A 26318-nucleotide genomic window follows, 5' to 3' on the forward strand; every position below is an offset into this window, starting at 1 on the left:
GTTGAAAATTCTTTCAGTGATATGAATATGTCAAATCATAAATGCACGTGTCCGTGCATGGATATAATCATTAGAGTAAAATGTCAAGCCAGTAACAGCGTAAAGTCTTTAATTGCATTCACAAATACCACAAATAAGGTGAATACAAATCAGGACAATCCTGACGATGCCTTGACTTTTTAAATATATATCATGCTCAGGCAATAATAGCTATAAAAGAGAAAAAAAATGCGCAGAGAGTAGAAATTACAATGTAATATATACAAATGTATTATGCTAATATTAGAAAACGCATACGGAGATGTTACAAACTACACATGAACCTAAAATAAAAAACATTGATGCTTACATTACATCTCAAAATGATGTCCATTTAGGGACAAATAGGGCCATTTTGTTGCTGGTTTATCTTTGCAGCACAGACCATGTTTTTATAACCTGTCTACAATCACCAAAAGACTAAAGAGAAAACTACCAGCTTTAATTTGAGAGTTTTTATTTCCATAAATGCATGTAGAAATTGCAAACCTTAATATACACAAGCTGCCCATTTAGGGAACCAAAAGAAAGAGAATAAATTAAAATCGTAAGTGCAGTGTTATTTTAGCGACATTGAGATACTACTACAATTTGCATTTTTATATTTTCCCTTTTCATTTTAGTTTTTACTGATTTTAATGATTTTGACATTTTTATTAGTTTTTATTTTTTATTTTTTGTTTTATTTATTTTAGTAAATCAAGTGGATTTAAATAAAAATGAGAAATGTTGCTTTGGCAGCTAGCTGCAATAAGACTTAAATATATATATATATATATATATATATATATATATATATAATTTTTTTTTTTTTTTTTTTTTTTTTATTGAACGTTTATGTTATTTTAAGTAACATATTTTATGGATTTAGTTAACTGCAATAACTAAAACCCCTTAAGTGAAGACCCATTATTACATACTTAGTAGTAAATCCCCAAGCATTCAGAGAGTGACAGCAATTTGTTTTGGGCATTTGAAAGGCATGTTCAATTGTCTTCAGTGAGTGAAAAGCAGGCTCAATTGGATTAAGCAAGGGAATGACTTGGTTGGTCAAGACTATTCGTCTACTGGGCTCTGAAAAACTCATTGATTGCATTAGCAGCATTCATCTTCATTACAGCTCACATTACATTAATTTAAAATCACATCAAGTCATGGGAGACAGAATTAGCCATACATGCCTGGGGCATAGCACACAGCCATGTCTCACAAATAGGCTGGTATGCTTTGGATCACAAGCACTTCTATTTTCCATGTTCTATTTTTTCCAAACAGGTGATTTGAACATTGAACCTGCTTTGCCTCTGATCAGTTTATCCTGCTGCTCGGCTTAATGACAACATGCTTTATCAGAATTGACATGTCTTTGGTCCTCATGTTGTGAAACTCTAGCAACAGACTTGAAATGCAAATTCCTAAAATTAACTCACGACTTTCTGACAGCTTTCTTGTGCATGAAAAATGCAATAACACACACTTGGCCAACAACAACTGGCTGAACAGCCAATTTAAAATGGAAAGAAAGCATGAAAAAGGGACAGTAATTGCGACATTGTTCACAGATTGTTTAAATAACCTCAAATTATAGCTGAAGTTTAAGCTGCACTATAACCTCTTACTCAATGACTATGTTTACACAGTGTGCAGAAGTGGGCGCTTGGCCTCATTAGGGACAATAACAGGAGACCACCTTGTAAACACATCTATTCGAGACATGGACAATTACAAGTTTTGCCACATTACCAAAAATATATTGCCTATAGGCTCAGTTGCTGTTTTCAATTTAACTGCAATGAATGGATACTGTTTGTCTGCACATTCTGAACACCGAAACATTACTTCTGATGAGTATGTCATCAACAATTTCCCCTCCGCGCTCCGAGCATTTAATAATCACTCCACTCCAGCTCCACTCCGTGTTCACCATTTCCCACTCCACTCCACGATCACTGATATCATAAACACCGCTCCACCTGTGTATATATATATACATATATATACAGTACAGACCAAAAGTTTGGACACACCTTCTCATTCAAAGAGTTTTCTTTATTTTCATGACTATGAAAATTGTAGATTCACACTGAAGGCATCGAAACTATGAATTAACACATGTGGAATTATATATGGAATTATATATATAACAAAAAAGTGTGAAACAACTGAAAATATGTCATATTCTAGGTTCTTCAAAGTAGCCACCTTTTGCTTTGATTACTGCTTTGCACACTCTTGGCATTCTCTTGATGAGCTTCAAGAGGTAGTCACCTGAAATGGTCTTCCAACAGTCTTGAAGGAGTTCCCCCGAGAGATGCTTAGCACTTGTAGGCCCTTTTGCCTTCAGTCTGCGGTCCAGCTCACCCCTAAACCATCTCGACTGGGTTCAGGTCCGGTGACTGTGGAGGCCAGGTCATCTGGCACAGCACCCCATCACTCTCCTTCTTGGTCAAATAGCCCTTGATGCCTTCAGTGTGACTCTACAATTTTCATAGTCATGAAAATAAAGAAAAGTCTTTGAATGAGAAGGTGTGTCCAAACTTTTGGTCTGTACTATATATATATATATATATATATATATATATATATATATATATTAGTGCTGTCAAACAATTAATCACATCCAAAATAAAGTTTTTGCTTATAGAATTTATATGTGTACTGTGTATATTTATTTTGTATATATATAAAGGCACACACATACAGTATATTACATATATATTAATATAATGTATATTATATTAATATATTTAATTTAATTTACAACCCGAATTCCGGAAAAGTTGGGACGTTTTTTAAATTTTAATAAAATGAAAACTAAAAGACTTTCAAATCACATGAGCCAATATTTTATTCACAATAGAACATAGATAACATAGCAAATGTTTAAACTGAGAAAGTTTACAATTTTATGCACAAAATGAGCTCATTTCAATTTTGATTTCTGCTACAGGTCTCAAAATAGTTGGGACGGGGCATGTTTACCATGGTGTAGCATCTCCTTTTCTTTTCAAAACAGTTTGAAGACGTCTGGGCATTGAGGCTATGAGTTGCTGGAGTTTTGCTGTTGGAATTTGGTCCCATTCTTGCCTTATATAGATTTCCAGCTGCTGAAGAGTTCGTGCTCGTCTTTGACGTATTTTTCGTTTAATGATACGCCAAATGTTCTCTATAGGTGAAAGATCTGGACTGCAGGCAGGCCAGGTTAGCACCCGGACTCTTCTACGACGAAGCCATGCTGTTGTTATAGCTGCAGTATGTGGTTTTGCATTGTCCTGCTGAAATAAACAAGGCCTTCCCTGAAATAGACGTTGTTTGGAGGGAAGCATATGTTGCTCTAAAACCTTTATATACCTTTCAGCATTCACAGAGCCTTCCAAAACATGCAAGCTGCCCATACCGTATGCACTTATGCACCCCCATACCATCAGAGATGCTGGCTTTTGAACTGAACGCTGATAACATGCTGGAAGGTCTCCCTCCTCTTTAGCCCGGAGGACACAGCGTCCGTGATTTCCAACAAGAATGTCAAATTTGGACTCGTCTGACCATAAAACACTATTCCACTTTGAAATAGTCCATTTTAAATGAGCCTTGGCCCACAGGACACGACGGCGCTTCTGGACCATGTTCACATATGGCTTCCTTTTTGCATGATAGAGCTTTAGTTGGCATCTGCTGATGGCACGGCTGATTGTGTTTACCGACAGTGGTTTCTGAAAGTATTCCTGGGCCCATTTAGTAATGTCATTGACACAATCATGCCGATGAGTGATGCAGTGTCGTCTGAGAGCCCGAAGACCACGGGCATCCAATAAAGGTCTCCGGCCTTGTCCCTTACGCACAGAGATTTCTCCAGTTTCTCTGAATCTTTTGATGATGTTATGCACTGTAGATGATGAGATTTGCAAAGCCTTTGCAATTTGATGTTGAGGAACATTGTTTTTAAAGTTTTCCACAATTTTTTACGCAGTCTTTCACAGATTGGAGAGCCTCTGCCCATCTTTTCCGGAATTCGGGTTGTAAGTATATATACACACACACACACACACACACACACACACACACACAACACACACACACACACACACACACACACACACACACACACACACACACACACACACACACACACACACACACACACACACACACACAATGTTTAATGCAATGTACAGTAAATGTACAAAACAAATGTATGTATAAAAATACATGACCTTATCCAGCTCAAGATTAACATCCATTAAAGATTAGTATTTTACTAATCATTCATGCAGCTTAAATCAACCTCTTATGCAACACAATAACATCAATCCCTCTCTGACTACTAATGCCTTTATAAACCACTGGGAGGTTTAAAGGAAGGTGAAATCTGAATGTAAACAGACTATGTCTTTCTATGTAATTTGCAGAACAAAGTGGTTGTTCCAAGACACATTAGCTCAAAATGTGTCTTGACAAAATGACATATGAAGCAGAGGCATTATATTGCCTCTCCAAAACTCTACCAATTGCATTTTGCATGAACATTCTAACATCTGTGAGTGACGTGACATCACCTAATTTGTCTTATTTATATATTTCTTTTCCTTGATGTCTTTAGAGGCAGCGCCTGTATGGAAGTGAAACTTAAAACTAAACATCTGGTGCACATTCCAAAAGGAAAATAAGAACGCTGTGGCATATAGTCATAAAAGACAAGATAAATTGAGCTACATTACAACTAATTATACATCAGAATAGTGTGGATTTAAAATGCAAGAGCTTTTGCAGAAACAAAGCCATGGTAAATTGTACAATTGTATGCAGAATTAATCAAAATTAATTTATTTTAAAATTTTTGAGTTGGAATATATAAATATACTGTACACTGTGTAAATATAAATATATTTTCTGTATTTTTCTTTTCTTCTGTGTTTTAAATTTTGCACTACATTGTATGTTGTAAAATTAATGGATAATGTCCTGGCAGACGATAACAAATAAATTTTCTGCTAAAATGCATTGTTTAAAGAGCCACACATAGAAATGTAATATATATATATATATATATTACATTTACACACACATATATATATATATATTTTTTTTTTTTTTTGCATGAATGGAGGTTACATATGAAGGTTATAAACTGAAGGTCATAATGTGCATTTAAAGTGTTAACACTATTTCAGTTAGCTGAGTGATCTACATGACTTTCACAGAATGCTGACAGAAGGCTATCTTAGCACTCATTAGGGAACGAGTAGCATCAATAACAGTAAATGTTTCAAGGTGTTTGTCACACATGGGTCCAATGGGCTTTTATTTACCTCAAGTCTGCAGTTACAATACCTACTAAGATTCTGGCATTGACCTGTAGGTCTTCATTTAGAAATGATTATGTTCTTAATCCCTGAAAAGCAAAAAAAAAAAAAACTATTCACAATTTTCTGCTTTATTTCTGCTACAAAAAGTAGTGTAGTAACTGGCACAAGTCCTTGTGGCTGTAATAAAGTTACGACTTACACATACATGCTTTAAATGCATTAACACACATGCACAGAATTAGTTTTCATCAAATGAATTAGCTTATTTCAATTAGTGGTCATAATCTGCAATTAACCTGAAGGTCAGTTCCGCACATACCTAAAAGCTCTAATTATTTTCAAACCGGATTATTTTAGCGTGTATTTAATTATGCTGATTACCCTTGAAATGTCAGAGTCGAGTCACACTATCTGCATTCGTGTAAGGCTAATAAAACGACACATACAAAGAAAGTGTCAAGGGTGTCACATCAGAAATAGTTACATTTTACATGATTTTTACACGATTTCATGTAAGACTGTATGAAATTAATTAGCATTCCAAACTCAGAATAATATAACTTGAAAAATAAAATGAAACCATATCCACATCCACACTATAGTGCAGATATATATATATATATATATATATATATATATATATATATATATATATATATATATATAATTTTTTTTTTTTTTTTTTGGCTGTTGAGTGGTTGAATTAAATCCTATTAGCTCTGCACATTTCACATTTTGCGCAAGGCAATGGGCACTGGCAGAGTAGTCCTCTCGCATCCTTCTCACTTTTATTTTGGGACATAATGGTGAGATAACACTTCTCTTGTAAATCAAGCATTGGCACCTCCATTTCAGCTAATTATTCACCCAGCTGTAGTGGGTAAAAGTGCTTTGATTGATACATTGGGATTATGTCTATCCCTTTTCCTAGTCTGAAACCGAATGTTGTGAAGGGAACAGGATCTCCTGTTACTGGTTCCATTAGCTGTCACTGTAAATCAGTGTGAATCAACAGGAACCTCCACCTTCTGGTTCTAGGGTGGTCTATAATACCTGAAGAAAGCCATCCGCTAGTGTAAATGCCATGTGACTAATCACTTCAGAGTCACAGAAAAATGTCATGACAAGGCTGATTTGCGGATGGCACCATAAAACACAGTCCCAAAAAGAAAAAAGAAATAAAATAACAAATACAATATATGAAGGCCTATATATTGAACATTTGGTTAGAAGAATATTTGTATTTATTGATTGATTTTATGCTTTCGGTCTGTGCTGAAGAAACAGCACTTTTTCTCCTGCTTTACATACACTACCAGTCAAATGGAATAATCACAATTGTTTGTGTGTTTTTTTTTAATCACTACTGCTCACAATGGCTGCATTTATTTGATGGAAAATACAGTAAAGCACTAATATTTAAATAATATGTTCAATTTAAAATAATTGTTTTACATTTGAATATATTTTAAAATGTAATATGCTGATTTGCTGCTCAAGAAACATATCTCATTACCATAAAATGTTGAAAATAGTTGGGCTGCTTCATATTTTTGTGGAAATTGTAACGTAATATCATTCAAAAGTTTATGTAATATATATAAAAAAGAAATTAGTACTTTTATTTGGCAAAGATGCATCAAACTGATCAAAAGTGACAGAAAAGATATTTATACTTTTACAAAAAAAAATGTTTTTAAAGTAAATGCTGTTCATTTATTAAAAATCTACCATAGCTTCCATAAAAATATTAAGCAGAACAAGCTGTGTTCAACATTAAAAATAACAATCATAATAATTGAGCACTAATAATAACTGATAATAACCAAACAGCCAATCATCAAATTAGGCGATTTCTGAAGGATCATGTGACACAAGACTGGAGTAAAATGTAGCTTTGTCACTACATGAATAAATTACATTTTAAAATATATTAAAATGGCCTTGGATCTGAATGACTGCCAATGGAGAAAGATGCCCCCAGATGGTGTTGATACGACATCTACCAGCATGAGCTAACTGGGCCATGCTAACCAAACAAACCCTGACCCTTGCCTCCGTCCAAGACGATAAGCGCAAACATATGTAGAATAGAGCAAAAATAGGGGCTATAAAATAAATGGATTGCTCACTGAAAATGGTCATTAAGCTGCAGAATTGCAGCCCAGCAGACTCAGCACTGAGCCGTTCCTCTATCTTCTCAGCTTCACTCCTCATTAGAGAGTGTCAATACAATCGACGGGGAGGAGATGTGATATGACTTATGACTTCATCCTTGTCATCTAGCCATTCCCGCTCAAATCTTGACATTTCCAAGTGGTTATCTGCCCATTAGTCTGTGTTTGCATGATAGTAAAAGGAGCTGGCGTTTGATGGTCTGAACGCCACATTTATTCTGGTGTGAGTGTCGGCATATCTGATTTATGTGCTCTCGCTGTGCCGTGATTCAGCATATGGTATATACAGAGACAAAGAGATTAATGATCCCGGTGACCGCAGATGAGACAAAATGACTTAAAAGAGAAAAGAGGAGGAAGAGGAACTGTCAAGTGTCCTTCCCCTTGTATTTGGTAGCAGGCAGATCCTCACTATGAGCATGATGGGTAAAGTCAGTATAATTCATTAATGCTTGGAGTGCTCATTACTGTATTTTCACACTTTGAGAGACTCATTACCTGCATAATAGAAGACTCCGTATAACACTGAGACCATTCCTCACTGAAAATTAATCATCCCATCACCGACAAAAAAGGGAATTCTCTCGTTAAATATTAAGAAACTCCAGTACCATGAATTCTATTCTAATTTCCACCCCAGTCTACCTAAGAGATACAGAAGGAAGCCTGTTATTCAGTTTCAAATTCTAGTGAGCAGCCTACGAATCCCAAATTCGAAAGCAGCACTGCATGTATTCCTTGTGAAGACAACAATTCCAGAATGTACTGTGATGACCTGAAACCGAATACAAGATGGATGTCAAATGTGGATTATAAATTCTAACATGATATATAATTATATATAAATCGGACATGAACGGACCGAGGTGGGCCCTGCCCCCTACTTTGCACCGGACCCTGTGTCAGCTGAGGACGGCCCTGCTTAAGATACTATTAAAGGTTTTATTAGTAATATTACAAATTTTGTTGTGGGGTTTTTAATGTCATTTTTAGTAATTTTTTGAGTATTTTTAGTCTTTATTATTTATATGTCCATTTAGTCTTGAGTTTTATTTCAGTTTTAGTTATTTTAGAACATCAAGTTAAACTAAATAAACATTAGAAATGTTGGCAACTAGCTAAAAAAGGATGCTTATTTTTTACTTTTTTTATGTTTTTAGTTTCAGTTTTAGTAATCTACGGATAATTACCTATAATTACTATAATTATAGTAATTTAAAATAATGATAGCAATTTATTTTAAAGATCAATTGTCACTTTAATTATTTGCTAATTAGCTAGTATATTAGCTGTTTATTAGTACTTATAGAGCACATATTAATGCCTTATTCTGCATTACCATATATTATATCCTTTAATCGTACCCCATATGTAAACTTAATAAGCAGCAAATTAAGAGTTTATTGAAGCCAAAGTTATAATTAACAGTTAGCTAACTAAGGTGTGACTATATAATAAATAGCATTACATTATTCATTTGAATTATATATTACGTAATTATAAACACTTTATATTTCAGTCAGTATCGATAAGTTTAGTGTACTTTAAAATTATTTAGCTTAGCAACAGGCTAACACCGTGCTCTGTTTAGATCACCTGCGAGTCAAGTTTTCTGTGCTTTCCAAGAGGACTGGTATTTATATGATGCATGGAGTTACTAGCTATGTAAAGTTTTTTTTTAATCGGTCACTTACACAGTCCCATTTCAGTTAGGGTGCAAAAGACAGTTGACAGCCTCACTAGGTTATGGAACAGAGCTGGTATCTCCAGTAAGAGGGAAAAAAGACTCAATGTCAATGTACATGTGAATCTACACTGCCTGGCAGTAAACAAACAGAAACAAAAGTAGTATGGTACTCACAGTTGACTGTTACTCTCACGGTCTTGGTGTCGGGTGAAGCAATGTCATTTTCGGCGGCACACTCATAGTCCCCTGCTTGATCCCGAGTGATGCCTGTGATATTTAAATACTCCCCGCTTTCGTACTTCTTGGCTGTGAACACAAGAAAACAAACAAGCACAATGCTTCAGAAACGTTCTTCTGCAGGCATTGTATTAATTAATGGTTAAATGCTTAAAGGGACAAACACCATTGAGTCTCAAAAGTCGCCCAAGTGCACCCAGAAAACTGAAAAAAAAAAGCTTTATTAAAGCACATAATTGCTTTGTTGGCTAGACATCCAGTGGGAAGCATCTCCCCTGTAAGCCTATTCACAAAGGGAGGAATATTAATGGAGTCAAAATACTGTGAGGAAATCAGAACTGTGCCAATATGACAAATATGACTTGAGGTCCTTGAGTAATGAGAGGCAATATAGCACAGCGTGGGGCTGCCACACTTCTACTGGACTAAAAACCTCCCCAGGTTCCCCAGACCAGGATCCAACCTTATTGTAATATTCCTCACAGTGAAACCTATTTATATCTCACTTTACAGTGAGGTGAATCTTTCTCATGGTACAGAGTGGTAAATCCTGCACTGGCATACAGATGAGAAGCCTCTGACTCAGCAAAACCCCCACAGAATAAAAAAAGCACGGAGAGCGATGCAAAAAATGGAGGATGGAGAGGCTTTAGGAGGGGTGTGTTTTTACCAAGTCTTTTGTAAAGCATCACAGAGCTTCAAGATCTGACATCAAGAAAGCTTTAAAGGGATTAAAGGTCATTATTTACTCACCCTTATGAATAGCAGTTTTCCATGCAATTACAATAGGTATTGTAGTGTTTTATGCACTATAATGCAACTATTCTGAATCCATATGGGAGCTTTGTATGACAAACAGATGGATTTTTTATTATTATTCATTGATATCGCGGTCCAGTCACCTGTTAACAGCTGAGATCTTGATCTTGAGAACGTACTCGGTTACTAAACGTAACCTCGGTTCTCTCTAGAAGAGCGAACGAGTACTGCGTCTTAGCTAAGACGCTACGGGAAAAGTCTCTTTTCACGAAATACTGAAGCAAAAAATTATCCTTAATTTTGTATTTTTGTAAAGCGCATTTGCAGCAGTACACAGCCATAGGCGAGACGGCTCGCTCGCTCACTGGCTTGTTCTGCGGCAACTGCACAGCCTATCGAGCGCAGGCTGATGCAACATCAGACCAATAAGGGCGCTTCGCGCCCTTCTTGCCACTTCCCGCCGAAACGGGTGTGGCCCAACCTATAAAAGGAGCTCGAAAAGGCTGACTCACCTGATTTATTTCATCGCCGAAGCGAACCAGAGTGAATCGTACGCACGGCAGAGAACGCAGTACTCGTTCGCTCTTCTAGAGAGAACCGAGGTTACGTTTAGTAACCGAGTACGTTCTCTTACGAGAGCTCTCTCGTACTGCGTCTTAGCTAAGACGCTACGGGAACCCGATGTAAAACGCCGTGCGCGCAGGGATCACACACCGATAAACCTGAAGCAACGCCCAGGATATACAGTGCACAGTCACCTGAGGGACTCACAGAGAGTCCGGGACAGAAAAAAGGGGGGAAAAACCCTCCGTCCCATATCTAGCAGCATCCGTAGATGCGGCAATATGACATCACACAGCCGAGGCAAGGCCTGACCAATGTGGCAATGCGGGTCTTACGCAATACTGCCCATATAACAGTCGGCAGCGCCTAGCGCTCATGAATTCAGAATTCCCCTCAGGGCCCTGATTCTTCTATACCGACAGCAGCCTTGCTTGCAAGGCGGGAACCTCCAGGTTATAGAACCTGATAAATGTAGACGGCGAGGCCCAACCCGCCGCCATACATATATCCTGCAAGGAGATCCCAGTAGACCACGCCCACGATGAGGCGACGCCTCTTGTGGAGTGTGCTCTGACGCCCAACGGGCACTGAAGGCCCCTGGAAGCGTAAGCTAACGCTATGGCGTCAACTATCCATCTGGATAGAGTCTGTCTCGAAACAGCCATTCCTTTGGAACGTCCACCGAATGAGACAAATAGCTGCTCCGTCTGCCGAAAGGCAGCAGAGCGAGACACATAAGCTCTTAAAACCCTGACAGGGCAAAGAAGACTCGAGTCTCCATCCTCCCCTGACACCGGCAGGGCGGACAGGGCAATAACCTGAGCCCGAAACGGTGTGTTGAGGGATTTCGGCACATAACCGTGCCTAGGTTTGAGTATGACCCTTGAGTCATTGGGCCCAAACTCCAAGCACGACTGGCTCACCGAGAGCGCGTGCAAATCACCCACACGCTTCACAGAAGCGAGAGCCAACAAGAATACTGTCTTGAACGACAGATGCTGAAGGCTGACCGATTGGATAGGCTCAAAAGGGGGACCCTTCAAGGCCTCCAAAACCGCCGCGAGGTCCCACATAGGGACTGACGGAGGTCTGGGAGGATTCAGCCTCCTAGCTCCTCTGAGGAACCGGATGACTAAATCGTTCCTTCCTATTGACTGACCGGACGCCGTTTCAGAAAACGCCGCGATGGCCGCCACATAAACTTTGAGCGTGGATGGGGCTCTGCCCTTATCCAACAGCTCCTGTAGGAAGGAGAGGACCTCCGTCACCTCACAACTAAGGGGTGAATAACCTCGAGCTGTGCACCAGCTGGAGAACACCGACCACTTCGAGGCATACAGACGTCGTGTCGACGGAGCTCTAGCCTGAGTGATGGTATTTAGCACTCCCACTGCGAGATCAGCGGGTAACCGTTGAGTGCCCATACATGGAGGGACCACAACTCCGGTTGAGGGTGCCAAATCGAGCCCCTGGCCTGCGAGAGGAGATCTCTCCTCAACGGTACCGGCCATGGGGCGACATCTGCTAATTGCATCAAATCTGGGAACCATGGTTGGTTCTTCCAAAGAGGTGCCACAAGCAGTATTGAACATCTCGTTTCTCTCACCCGTTCTATCACCTGCGGAAGGAGGGAGACGGGAGGGAACGCATAAAGCGGGCAGCACGGCCATTTCCGTGACAGCGCGCTTTCGTTCTTGGAAAAGAATGCGGGGCAGTGAGCGTTTTCGTGGGACGCAAAGAGGTCCACCTCCGCCATGCCAAATCTCTCCCACAACAGCCGCACTGTTTGCGGGTGTAGAGACCATTCGCCCGTAGGGACATTGCCTCTGGACAGCCTGTCTGGACCCAGATTCTGCAGTCCAGGCACATGCACCGCTCTCAGCGAGCGCACGTTGCGTTGAGCCCAAATCAGGAGGCGTTCCGTCAGCCTGTACAGGTTTCGGGACCCGAGACCGCCCTGGCGATTTATGTAGGACACCACGGACATGTTGTCCGAACGGACTACGACGTGGTGATCCTTGATATGGGGACAAAAGCGCGTCAGCGCATTCTCCACTGCCAGCATTTCCAGGCAGTTGATATGATGGAGCTTTTCCCGTTCTGACCATAGGCCAAAGGACGGTCTGCCTTCGAGCAGCGCTCCCCATCCCGAAGTGGAGGCGTCCGTCGACACCATTTTCACACTCGGGGAAGTCCCCAGGCTTACACCTGATCGGTACCAGCCGTTCGCTGTCCAAGGTGCTAGAGCCGCAACACAGCTCTGATCGACCTTGAAATGCAGCCGGCCAGACGCCCACGCTCTGCGCGGCACCCGAGCCTTCAGCCAGAACTGCAGGGGGCGCATGCGGAGCAGGCCCAGCCGCAGAACCGGAGATGCTGAGGCCATGAGACCCAGCATCCTTTGACAGTGTTTGAGCGACACAGTCGCGCCGCAGCGGAAAGAACTCGCTGCGCGCTGAATGCCCATCGTGCGCTGTAGTGACAGTCGCGCAGTCATGGAACACGAGTCCAGAACTATACCCAGAAACAGGATCGTCTGACTGGGGTTCAGCGAACTCTTCGCCCAATTGACACTGAGGCCGAGCTTCTCGAGGTGATCGAGTAAAACAGCCCTGTGGTCCACGAGCTCCGCTCGTGATTGGGCCAGAACTAGCCAGTCGTCCAAATAATTCAGCACTCGTATGCCTCTGAGTCTGAGAGGAGCGAGCGCTGCATCCATGCACCTCGTAAACGTACGAGGAGCTACGGACAAGCCGAATGGCAGGACTGCAAACTGGTATGCCTGGCCCTCGAAGGCGAATCTCAAAAACCGCCTGTGGTTTGACGCTATCTGTATTTGAAAATACGCGTCTTCAGATCTATTGACATAAACCAGTCCCCTCCGCGAATCTGCGCGAGGAGCTTCCTGGTCGTGAGCATTTTGAAACTGCGTTTCATCAATGCCTTGTTCAGCTGCCTTAGATCCAGTATGGGCCTGAGACCCCCGTCTCTCTTGGGCACCAGAAAGTATCTGCTGTACAGCCCCCCCTCGCTTTGAGCTTGAGACACAGGCTCTACAGCCCCTTTGCTCAACAGTTTCGATATTTCGGCCCGAAGTATGTGTGCTACTTCTGTTTTGACCGTAGTTTCGACGCGCGCTGAGAAGCGCGGTGGGCGTCGAGAAAACTGTAGCGAGTAGCCTCTCTTTATAATGCCTAGCACCCAATCCGAAACCCCTGGAAGCGCTGACCATGCATTTGCATGAATGGCTAAGGGCTGGATGTGACACGCGCTCCGTTGACTGGGCAACGGCGGCGCTCGAGTGTGCTGTGCATCTGAGGCGGGGAGCGCGCTGATCACAGCGGGCAGATCGCTCATCCTCGACCCCGTTCCGGCGCTTAACCGACTGGAGGGATGCTGAGCGGGTCCCGTGGGACTCAATATATCTGCGAGTAACCGTGGGCTGCATGTGTGCACTTTTACCACTTCCAACTCGCCGTCTGCCTGTGCAGAATGTACGTGCACGGGCCTCGTTTTTACAGAAGCCCCGCGCCGTAAGTGACATAGTGTATGTGGGCACTGGGAAGTGGGCACGTTTACTATGCGGCGCGCTCGACCGATCTGTGTCGATCTTATGTGCGCCCGCCCTGTGTGCAGGGCTGTGCTTACATGTGGGGATGGGCACTGGGTAGTGGGCATCGTCACTGCATTTAAAGCACCATCGGCCGTGGCCGGACGAGCGTGCACGGGTTTCGTTTTTACAGAAACCGCATGACGCGTGTGACATAGTAATTGTGGGCACTGAGGGGTGGGCACGTTTACTATGTAGTGTGCGCGACCGACTTGAGTCGACATTATGAGCGCAGGCCCTGTGTGTAGGGCTGTGCTTACATGTGGAGATGGGCACTGAGGAGTGGGCATCGTCACAACATTTATAGCACCATCGGCCGTGGCCGGGACACCAGAAAAAACGCTGCTTTTGTGAAACATCTGGGTAGCCGTGATAACGGCTTTTGTGTGCAGGCAAGCGGGCACTCGTGCAGGCTTGCTCATTGCAGAAAACACTGAGGCAGTCGCAACTCTTGGAACTGCAACAGCGGCGCGCTTGGGTGAGAGCTCGGCCGCAGCGGAACTCGAACACCGGCGCTTTCCCAGCAGTGCTAGGATGCTTTCGGGGCTTCTGGCTTCACCGCAATCCTCTGCCGCGGCTCCCGCGGCGCGGGGCGACGGCTCGAAGAGCGAGAACGGGGTCCCGAGCTGCGTTGCTGACGCTGTCGTGATGGCGCAGCAGGAGGCGGTGGGCGTGACTGAGAGCTCTGTGGGGCCGGTCTAGAGCGGCTAGCTGCAGAACTGGAGCGCTCCGGCAAGAAGTGCTTGAACGCCTGTGAAGCTTTCTGGTCCTCGGCGAATCTCTCCACAAACTCGTTGACGGAAGATCCAAAGAGGCCGGTAGGAGTTAGCGGAGCGTCAAGAAACGCAGCGCGCTCAGACTCCTTGATGTCAGAAAGCGTCAGCCACAAATGCCTCTCAGCCACCGTAGCGGAAGCCATAACCCGTCCCATGGCCTGTGCAGCGGACTTAGCAGCGCGGAGGGAGAGATCCGAAGCACTCCTCAGATCCGCGAGACAGATCGCTTCAGGTCCCATCTCATCCAGCTTGCGGAGAAGATCGCCCTGGAAAATCTGTAGCGTCGCCATGGTGTGTAACGCAGACGCAGCCTGCCCAGCAGCAGAGAATATCCGTGTGAGCAGCGATGACGTCATGCGGCAGGCTTTGGATGGCAACGCCGCCTTAGTCCGCCGTCCAGCAGAGGGCGGGCAAAGGTGCGCTGCTATAGCCTGTTCCACCGGCGGAAGTGACAGGTAGCCTCTGTTCTTAGCACCGTCCAGTGTGGAGAATGCTGGCGAAACAGATGAGCGGATTCTCGCCGAGAATGGAGCGTCCCAAGCCTTCGCCACTTCTTCGTGAAGCTCAGGAAGAAAAGGGGCGTGTTTTGAGCTTGAGGAAGAGCGCTCATCCGGAAGATAGCTACCATCCAGCCGGGAACGTGAAGGGGGCGCTGGTGCAGACCACTCGAGGCCGAGGCTCGCCGCGGCCAACGAGAGTACACGCATCAGCTCCTTATCGATATCCCCCCGTCTGCTGGGCCTCTGAGCAGCTGGCGCGAGATCCACGGAGCTCGTCCAACCCTCACTGCCCGAAGCAAGCAGAGAGCACGTGTCTTCTTCCTCCGACGCGGGCCTGAGATCCACTTCCTCCGATGACGCGTCGGCAAGCAGCGGACACTGAGCATCGGGAAGCGATGCAGGGGAGACCGGCGAAGCGGAGGGAACCGGCGAGCTCGGCCGAGCTGGAGGCGGTTCTGGTAGGCGCTGCGAGCGGCGCTTCTTACGGCGCTGCGGCGCAGCGGATGATGCAGGCTTCGAGAAGTATGCCAGGCGAGTCCTCAGAGTCACCATAGGCATCAGCTCGCAATGAGGACATCCGCCATCAGCGAGCGCGAGCGCTGCATGGTCTTCACCCAGACAGGAGACGCAGATGACATGACGATCTCCTTCACTGAGCGGGGTTCTGCACGAGCCGCACGAAGGCATCTTTAAAAAGACGCAGCTCTTTTGTGAATGTGCGTCGCAGGGCGAACACACACACAGATTATGACAGAACAAGGATTATAAAGGATATGGGCGCCGGATAGCGCAGCAGGAACGGCAGTGGAAGGCGGCGGTGCCAGCGGCTTCAGGATGGCTCGTCCTGCTGATATGCTCTTCCAGACGGCGCTTGCTTCCTCGTGATCCAGCGATGCGTGAGCTTCGCTGAAGAGATGAAAAATCAGGTGAGTCAGCCTTTTCGAGCTCCTTTTATAGGTTGGGCCACACCCGTTTCGGCGGGAAGTGGCAAGAAGGGCGCGAAGCGCCCTTATTGGTCTGATGTTGCATCAGCCTGCGCTCGATAGGCTGTGCAGTTGCCGCAGAACAAGCCAGTGAGCGAGCGAGCCGTCTCGCCTATGGCTGTGTACTGCTGCAAATGCGCTTTACAAAAATACAAAATTAAGGATAATTTTTTGCTTCAGTATTTCGTGAAAAGAGACTTTTCCCGTAGCGTCTTAGCTAAGACGCAGTACGAGAGAGCTCTCGTAAGAGAACCAGATCAATCTGAGTAAAGAAAGTATCATTCAGATCGTTTCTGTAAACTGGATTAACTGATTCCTTGAAAGGATCTGACTTAAAAGAAAGATTCTTTCACAAATCAGAAATCACTACTTCTGTAATAAACTGAAATTTTGATCCGTTCCTTGCACAAATATCATTCTGACCAGCTGCTACAACACTGATAGAAACACAAGAACAAATTATTCCATCCTTTCGTAATTTGCATGAATATCTGTGTGTTGCATAAAACAATTACATCTGTATAGCAGGTAACAAACTGAACAATTGAACAAAATAGTTTTCTTTGGGGTTAACAAGGAACTGACTAAGACGTGTATCAGAGTTGACAAGGTGCTATTTGGCTCCCAATGCTTTACAAATGATTAGAGGCAAACACTGTAATATAAGATAAATTGTATCAAACATATTCTTGCAAAACATCCAATATTTGGCTATACAAAGATGAAAAGGCAGTTGGACATCAGAGCAAAAGAAGTAAGCATCATAGTATGAGATTGTTCACCCATTAAGATTTAAGCTGTAAAATGTAGTTAACTAAACTGAAGTGTTATTGTTACCTAGAACTAGTTTCCGTTAATTTAAATAAATCTAAAACTATATCTGAATTTCAATGTTTTATTTTTTTTAAATCTAAATTGTATACTGTTTAAATGTTATACTGTTCGGGCTATACAGTGGCACTAAAATGTATTATTAAATCAAGCCATTCTTAAAAAAAAAAACAGTGTACAACACTGTAATGTAATTGCATTAGGCATCAGGCATTTATTATAAATAAAAATAGCATGTGCATACTTTAAGCAAAACATTTTCCAAAAATATATATATTTTTAATAATATATCATTTTAACAAGGTGCTAAAACCCGTTAGAAAAACAACTTCAACCATCTAAATGAAATTAGTTAGTCAAATATTGCAAAAATAGCCAAAAAAAAAGTGTTGTTTCTGAGAAAAGTTAATTATTTACAGTTATCACTAGGTTTGATCTTTTGCATGAAATTAAATGAAAACCACACACGCTTAATTATGTATAACTTTTCAGGACAAACTTTTTTAAATCACAGCAATGGCAGTCGTCACATCATCAAAACAACTGTTCCAGGTAAAAAGCAAACTCACAAAATTAACAAACATTGAATACAACTTACCATATTTCTTCCTCCAGCTAAAAACCAGAGGGATCTTTATCAGTGATTAACTCACTCCACAATTCCCTTACTTCAGTGATTTATTTTCTTTTTCCTAACAGAGACTTCACAATGAGCCATCATTTATCTTACTGATTACACCAAAAGAGGAAATTACCAAGGTTTAGTGACATTTAATAAAGAATGGATCCCTTCGAGAAATCAACCTTTGTTATATCAACCAACTTGTTTGCTATAATATCAAGCAGATAGAGGAATAAAAAACAATATTTATAAATAATATATACAAATAAAATCAATCATGATATAAATATGTTAATATACTAATATTAATGAAAATAAATTATCATTAAAAGGGTTACTTATAACACCATTAAGGTCCTATATAGCATTTTCAAAGCATGGTTCTTTATGGAACCCTATAAAAAGGGTTCTGCTATTGTTAAAAGCTGAAGAACCCTTTTCTGGTACTGTTTAGAACCATTTTTCTTAAGAGTGTATAAACACCAACTGGAGCATTTTAAAGGCTTAATGGACACGGATTGCGTGCCAGAAATATATTCAAATGTAAACTTGCTCTTTATCATCCACAATCTCGACTGACTCCCGAACTGTGTGTGTTAAGAGTTATTTGAAAGCTCAAGAGAGGCCTGTCGTAGCCTCTGGGAAATGTCACTCCAACCAAATTAGCCAAATCACAGCAAGGTTAATCTAGGATTCCACATTGCTCTGTGTTAAGTGCAGTCACAGTAAGCACTTTCCCTACATTGTGTGAAGAGCACAAAGTACATTTCCTTGAGGTCTGCCTGCTGCTGATATGATGAGCGCTGGTGAAGAATACATTATGGTCTAAGGTGGCAGTTCTCTGTACACCTCTTCCGTTAACCCGTGAGAGAATACTGCGGCAGCCCAAATGTTGCATTATGAGAGGCTTCCCTCAGACATTAATTGAGTTGTCAGCAATGAACCATCAACCATCATTCAACCGCCACACATACTCGCTCACTCGATCTCGCACTGCCACCTGAACCGCTTCCACTTTTTCCATTCCCGGTATCTCACCTTAACCCTGATAGCATCCTCATTGTCCCAAAGTGCCCCAAAACAATTGCTGAATATCTGTCTGAGCACTCTTTAAGAGCTGGTCATTGTATTGAAACCATTTGGCGATGTTTAGACAGACTGTCATTGGCGAGTACGGAGCTATTGTTCAGGAAACAATAAACCAGAGTAAAGACAATTTTGGGAGGCCGAAGCACGACCAAAGGATTGACAAAGGGCAATTGAACGCTTCACTGTAGCCTTATCATATGAGAAAAAAATCAAATCTGAAGTGTTATAGTCAGCTATTTGAAAGGTCAGAGTTCTTTATATCCCGAGGCTTTAAATCACAATGGAAAAAGCTTATGAAAGCATGTTTGGGATCAAGCATGCTGGGACAGGCTGTACAGAGAGCGTGAGGCCGCCCTGTAACCTCAATACGTCTCTAGAAGCTCACTTTAGGATCTATCTTCATCTAGTCTACAGCATTTGAAATCATGTCGGTAAAGCAATTTTAAATGCCCTGAGTACTAAAAGTATTAAAAGAGTGTGATTTAAAGCTTAGACAAGGAATTGCTCATTTAAAGTTCTTTAATTCTCATTTCAAATATACAGCGGTAAGAGTGTGCTGTATTTGCGAGTCAGTTTAACATTTTCATAAGTAATTTATGGTTTTAGCACAAGTATGTTTTAGAAACTGAAGCCCACATTATTGACGGCTTCTAACACAAACATTTTGCTTATGATCAGCTTTAGTAAGGTATCATTAATTATTTATTTGTGGAATTAATAGGTTGACATTAAATATGTTCAACAGCATCTCATTTACTTAATGCATTTAAGTAATCTGTAATTTTCTTAATTTTATTCGGTACTGTGTATCATAATTCGATGTGAAACAAGTATACATCTGTAACATAAAGGATTCCCACTGTATTTTAGATTATGTCAGTACATCCATATTGTATGCTGTTCACTAAAATCTGCATGCAAACATTGGGATAGTTCTCACGAAAATGTATGTCTATTCATTGAAAGTGCATGTAATCAAATCTTAAAAGATCCGAAGAGGTTATAAAGGCATTGTTACATGAAACCATAAGAATTGAGTGTTTAATCCAAGACTCCAAAAAAATCTGCTAAAATAGGGCAAAAATTTATTTTTACAGGTGTTTTTCCTCCATTTTGAATTGTGCACTTTATTGCACTGTTTTAGGGTTTGTGGAAATGACCATAAAATAAATGCATAATGTCCCAGTAAAGAGCTGCCAGTACTTTTTCTGTTATTCTACAGATTTTTCTTCTTTTCAGTGAAGTCTTTTGAAGAGATATGATTGCTTTATATGATGAACAGAATTAATTTTGACTTTTTATTCCATGTTTACCATATGTGATTACCACTCAGGTTTCGTTAAAAATAAGATTAACCAAAGTCTTATGGGTTTTGAGTGATATGAGGGCGAGTAAATTATTATTATTATGATTTCTTTTACTTCTTCTTCTTTTTTTGGGTGGGGGGTGACCTATCCTTTGTGCATACTAATGCGATCTAACTGCTCAGTCAACTACGATTTACAACAAATGCTTCCATGGGGACCAAACCTTTGAGTCTTTTATCATTACAAGTCAGAGGTCTTTGAAAAGTCTTAAATGCATAATGTCTTTAAAAGGTATTTAAGATCAATTACCCCATTTATATTGATGAAAATTCTATATTCGAAGCAACAATAAGAGGCACAGAAGTCAAAGGTCTGATGACACACACACAAGAAACGCATTAGGCCAATTGCACTTAGAGTGTTTCAGCAATTAAATCTAGTGGTGCTAGGTTGCAGGTTTAGCCTCCTGCAGGGTCATTCAAGAACCACTGGAAGTCACAGTCCAGGAGCTGCTGTGATTACAACTCTGACGATTACCACACCACAGTGCTGCCATATGTGCACCAAATACTGTTATACGTGATAGTGTGCAATAATGTTTTCAGTCTGAACATATTGGCTTGTCCAGCGATAAAATGAATACATTTGTAAATTTGTAGAAGTTTCAAACACAATTTTTGTGTTGTTTTGACTTTGTTCTCTGTCAGCATGGGAATCCATGACAATATCACAGCTACTATTTAAATACTGTAAATGAACCTTTTCAGTACATAACAGCCTTCAATGGAAGAAGCAGCAGTATCTTAAAAAAAAATTATATTGTCACTGGCTCTTAGTCATTGCCATCCTCTCTGCCCACACAGAAGTTAATTAGGCTGAAGAAGAATAGTTCAGACAAATGGCTTTCAGTCACATCTGGGCCAGACTGAATCTGCTGAACAAAAGTGAAAGTTCACCATTTGCAGGACGGTTGTCTGAGGACTTTTTTAAAATTACTGACACACTTATCGTATGGTTTTAAGTGTTAAGCAGCGCTGTGGGATCCACTGTGATGCACCTGTATTCAGCGAGAAACACAAATGATGTGGTAAGTTAAAAGCCAAACAGGAAAAACACTGTGTACAGTCAGAAGGCTTTCAATCTACAAATTACCATAATTTACCATAGATTTATTGTAGTAACACTCAATGCACCATGGTATTGTGGCAGATATTTGGGATATTTACACTGAATTTACACTGAATTTACACTGAATCGTGGTATATAATTGTAGTATGTACACTGAACAAAATTATAAATGCAACAATTTTGTTTTTGCCCCCATCTTTGAGTTCAGCTCATGAAACATGGGGGCAAAAACAAAAGTGTTGCGTTTATAATTTTGTTCAGTGTATTTATAATTAAGCTATATAGCATGTATGCATTTATACTGAATGTTTTCAGACTATTGTTTTTCATACAAATAGGCTACCTACAAACTATATAGTTATATTTTTACCATGATATTGAGGTATATGGACCCTATCATACACCTGGCGCAATGCGACGCAAGGCGCAGCACAAGTGTGTTCGCATTTTCCCATCCAGCGCCACGTCGTTTAATTAGCAAATGCATTTGCACCCATTTGTGCACCCATGGGCATGCTGGTCAAAAAAAAAGAGGTGTGTTCAGGCGCATTGCTATTTTAAGGAGCAGAAAATAGACTGCGCCAGAGACCAACTCACACCTGGTCTAAAGTCTAAAGTCAATGGCGCAATATTTTTTTGTTATTTAAAGAACGCATTGGTAGAAAATGCACCTCTGGGCGGGTCCACATTGCGTGTTGACTTTGCTTATTACACACAGGGATGCACATCACACAAACATGCCAAATATTAAAAACAAAAGGATTACAATGTAAAAGACTACATGAATATAAAAATGTAATGATGGATAGTCGTTGCATGTATTAGAATTAGGTTACCTATTTGCAATTCAGCCTATTACTACTTATAATGATGAATGAAATTGGCTAATTAATCGAACAATCGTGCCAATACACACACATATATATTAACTGACTCATCGCACGGAGCTTTGGTGGATTCAAGCCCGCGAGCGAGATATTATTATTATTAATATTATCAGGCAACCCAAACCTGTTTCTTGATTTGAAACAATATCACTAACTAGAACATGCAGAAACTAAGAAATTAATTTAAATGAATGGTCTGGTTTCTACAACTTTCACTTTGGAGCAAAAATCTGGCTTTAAACTTGAAAGAAAGATCTGACATTTATCTTGATAGTTATCGATATCAACTGATATGAAAAAAAAATATTTTGCATTTTTTTGGGCCATATCGTCCTGCCCTAATTTGAAGTATCCTACCTTTGTTAAGTAGTTGTTTCATGACATTTCAAAGTCTTTAGATGATAATCTCAAAAATCTATTCGATCACAAAACACACTGGAGAATGAAATAAATATTGAAGTTCAAAGATAAGTGCAGCTGACTTCAATAAAAATTCACAAGCACTCAAACAGACTGCTGTGCACTCAATTTTCAATTCACTTTGAAAATGTGCCAATTTTTTGCTTTAACAGCTGAATATACACTATGAAAGGTAAAAATAAGGTTGATGAACCCTCACATGTTGTTTACCCTACAGCAGAGTGATAACTTAAAACAACTTTTGTTAGAACAACAGCAAATTGAAGTGATAATTGATTTAAAGCCTTTTCCTAAACTCAGTTCATTATAGAGGGTGAGCCTCTAAACTCCAACACACTGAACAACTTGGACAGACATTCCTGCTGTGTTTTAAAGTCAGTCAAATTCTGTCTAACTTATTGTCATGCATTTTAACTGATTTGAACTCACCTGATGGGGAGATGTGTTTCCAAGAGATTTTGGGCTCTGGTTTCCCACTGGCTGAGCAGATGAGTGAAACATTGTTGCCTTCGTTTATCGCAATGTCCGATGAAATGTCATAGATTTTAGGAGGAACTGTGGAACAAAACAAACCGTTAGATATAGATACACAAAGCTGTAAATGAACTTAATGCCAAAAGCCTGGATCTAAAAAATTAAAGTATGTGAATAACAACAAGAGACAAGCTGCAAGCAGAAACTTTCAGGGTTCAAACTAAATGCTGCTTTATCCCAATAAGGTCACAAGTTTGTCATTCATATTTTGAATGAATAAGTGTTTTCTTTTATTTGGCATTGTTCACATTGCCTAATGATTGCTGATTGGCTAAAAGCAGCTATATAGTTTCAGATCTGCCCAACGCAAAAGTAATTTTCGTTGTTACACGCAGGACCAAACCCCAAAAAAATCTTTCAATTGTCTTTCGAATGATGTTCTAAGCATCTGTGCCAAATTTCAGGAAAGTCTGTAATTTTATTAAGGAATTACAGCCATTTATATGAAATCTTATTCCACTGGTTTAATTCTGACAGGATGAAAATTTCAGGATTAATTCACAAGTGTAATTATAAAGCCTAAGTGTAATATGATTTAATAAGTGATAATATGGATATGCATAGTCCATAAGCCAAGGAGCCTGATTATATAAAATGTTTCATGAAGCATAACCAAAAACTTTAACTACATTATAATGGCGTTTCTGCTATTTACCATGGTTCAGTATTTCTTGAAGCATAACCAAAAATTATAACTAATGGCGTTTCTGCTATCTATCATGATTCAGTATTTACCACAACATAATAATGCTGACACAATTAGTATGATTCCCAGTGTTTCCTGTTTGGACCTCTAAAAATATAAGAAAGAAAGAAATTAAAATAAATTATTTGGTATTTGTAACGATATCAACCTTCATATTCATCCGGAAGAAGGAGGCGGGAACCGGCAGACAATCAAAAACATTTTAATGATAACAAAATAAACACAAAACAGCGCACCAGCCCCTCACGGACGACTGGTGCGCATAAAATAAAACCCAAACACAACTAAAATCCCAGGCCTGGTCCTCTCTCGTCCTTCACTGTCGTCGCTCCAGTTTTATATCCTTCCATCTCCTCCATGGGCCTCGAGACCGGTGGGACGAACAGGTGTAGTTCATCTCCAATCACTCCCCCGGCCTCGCTCCCATGTCCCTCGGCCCCGCCCCACTCGTCACAGTATTGTCAAACAATTTCTAATGAAATGTCTGATTTGGAATGCTTCATGGAACTTTAGTTAACATTTTGGTGATAAAACTGAAGTGATAGTTTTCTGGTAAATATATAGAGGGTAACTAGCCACTGTTGCATGATATCATGTGTGATGGTGCACCTCACACTTAGCTTTTTTTAACATTTTTTTATTTTTTTAATCTAGATGTAAATCTATTTTTATCCCACCTTTCATCACACAGGGCCTCCACTCTTTCTCAAAACTACCATGTCAGTTGTCAAGGGGCTTATGAATAAATGTCTGACCTCCTGGTTTTGCTTTCCTACATAAAAAGGCAATAAACCATCGGAGTCTGCAAAATCAGCTATTCCCTTTGTTCATTTTTTGAGGTCTGGCTGTGATGTGGATTGCATTTAACTAAACTGGTTCTGATTCTTTGACTCCCTCCTCCCAATATAACATTCTAAACACCCTGCATTACTGAAGATCCATTTATAATGACCAAACTTTCTCGGGAGCTATTTACATATGTTCTTCTCAAACAATGAATGGAGTTGTAATTAACTTTTATTTTATTTAAATGTCAATTAATAGTTCTCCTGACAGGCAGACTCCCCATTGCATCCATGCATAACCATGTATATATATATATAAAATCATGACAGATCGCTATAATAGAATAAGCAATACTCATCAGGGGGAAAATCAATTTCAAGAAAACAAGACACTGACGGATTTAAAACAAAATCCTTTAAAGCATGCTGAAGAGGACATTCAAGTTCAAAGAAACTGTCTTACTTTTTCTTTCAAAGCAAAAGGACACCAAACATTCAGCCATTGGTCACCATGCAAAGAAACAGCAAGGTTATTTACTCCTACACTATTTGATCTCAAGTTTAGGTCTTTCTTATCTTGGTTTTGGTAATCTGCTACCACTAAATGGTTGAGTTTAAATTCTAATGAACCCTTTCATTGTTTAAAAGCAGTCATTCGACTGTCATGCTCTCAACTGCAGGTTTACTTGAACTTCCTCCCACTGTTGACAAATGTCCACAATCACTGATAGCACAAATGGAAAATGTTGCATTCGTCGCCTGATCATATCTGCCTTCAACAGGATCAAGACCCTATTAGTCAATGCCTGAGGAGTCAGGTACCAGCCTTTTAAATGAGATGTGGGGCCTCTGCAGATCTTTAAACTGAAAATGTTCAAAGAAACATCAGTTTCATCATCTTGCCATATATTACTTTCTTGGTAAATGCTCACCTTGAGATTTGAAGATGTTTTATTACTGTTTTTTCTTTCTTTTTTTCAGACACTTCTTTACTTCTACAACGCAATAATGGCAAAATTGTGTCGAAACAAGTGATCTTTTTGATCTCATAAGTTGGCGGGAAAAAGATACAGAGGATTTGGTGCATTGAAGAAATATCTCTCATTACAGCCCAAGACAGTTTTGACTTTCATTACCGGTCTAGTGTGTACCACCTTTGAATACAGAGTATATTATCAGATAAAATGAAACCCTCTCTGTATTTTCAAGTAGTTGAAAAGCTGAAAGGACCGGTATGCCTTGACACTCCACTGAACACGGCAGCATAAACAGATGCAAAGGTCAACAACCTATCCCGGTGTGCTCTTTTAACTATCACTAAGTTCATAATGAAAGCATGTGTTATTTAATTTCAAGCTTAATGTCTGACCG

The 26318-nt window shown here is 40.7% G+C and overlaps 1 protein-coding gene across 2 annotated transcripts in view; it reads right to left on the reverse strand.

The window, feature by feature from the left end:
• Positions 1–26318, reverse strand: part of negr1 (neuronal growth regulator 1) — a 125899-nt gene that overhangs the window by 70793 nt on the left and 28788 nt on the right. For both annotated transcript variants that reach the window (XM_059570900.1, XM_059570901.1), the window contains exons 3-4: positions 23352–23477; positions 9384–9515 (exon numbers count right to left, since the gene is read on the reverse strand). In XM_059570900.1, the coding sequence (XP_059426883.1) occupies positions 9384–9515; positions 23352–23477 (258 nt within the window). The remainder of the gene's footprint in view (positions 1–9383; positions 9516–23351; positions 23478–26318) is intronic.

The sequence above is a fragment of the Carassius carassius genome, chromosome 17 (assembly GCF_963082965.1).
Source record: "Carassius carassius chromosome 17, fCarCar2.1, whole genome shotgun sequence".
Classification (NCBI taxonomy): Eukaryota; Metazoa; Chordata; class Actinopteri; order Cypriniformes; family Cyprinidae; genus Carassius; species Carassius carassius.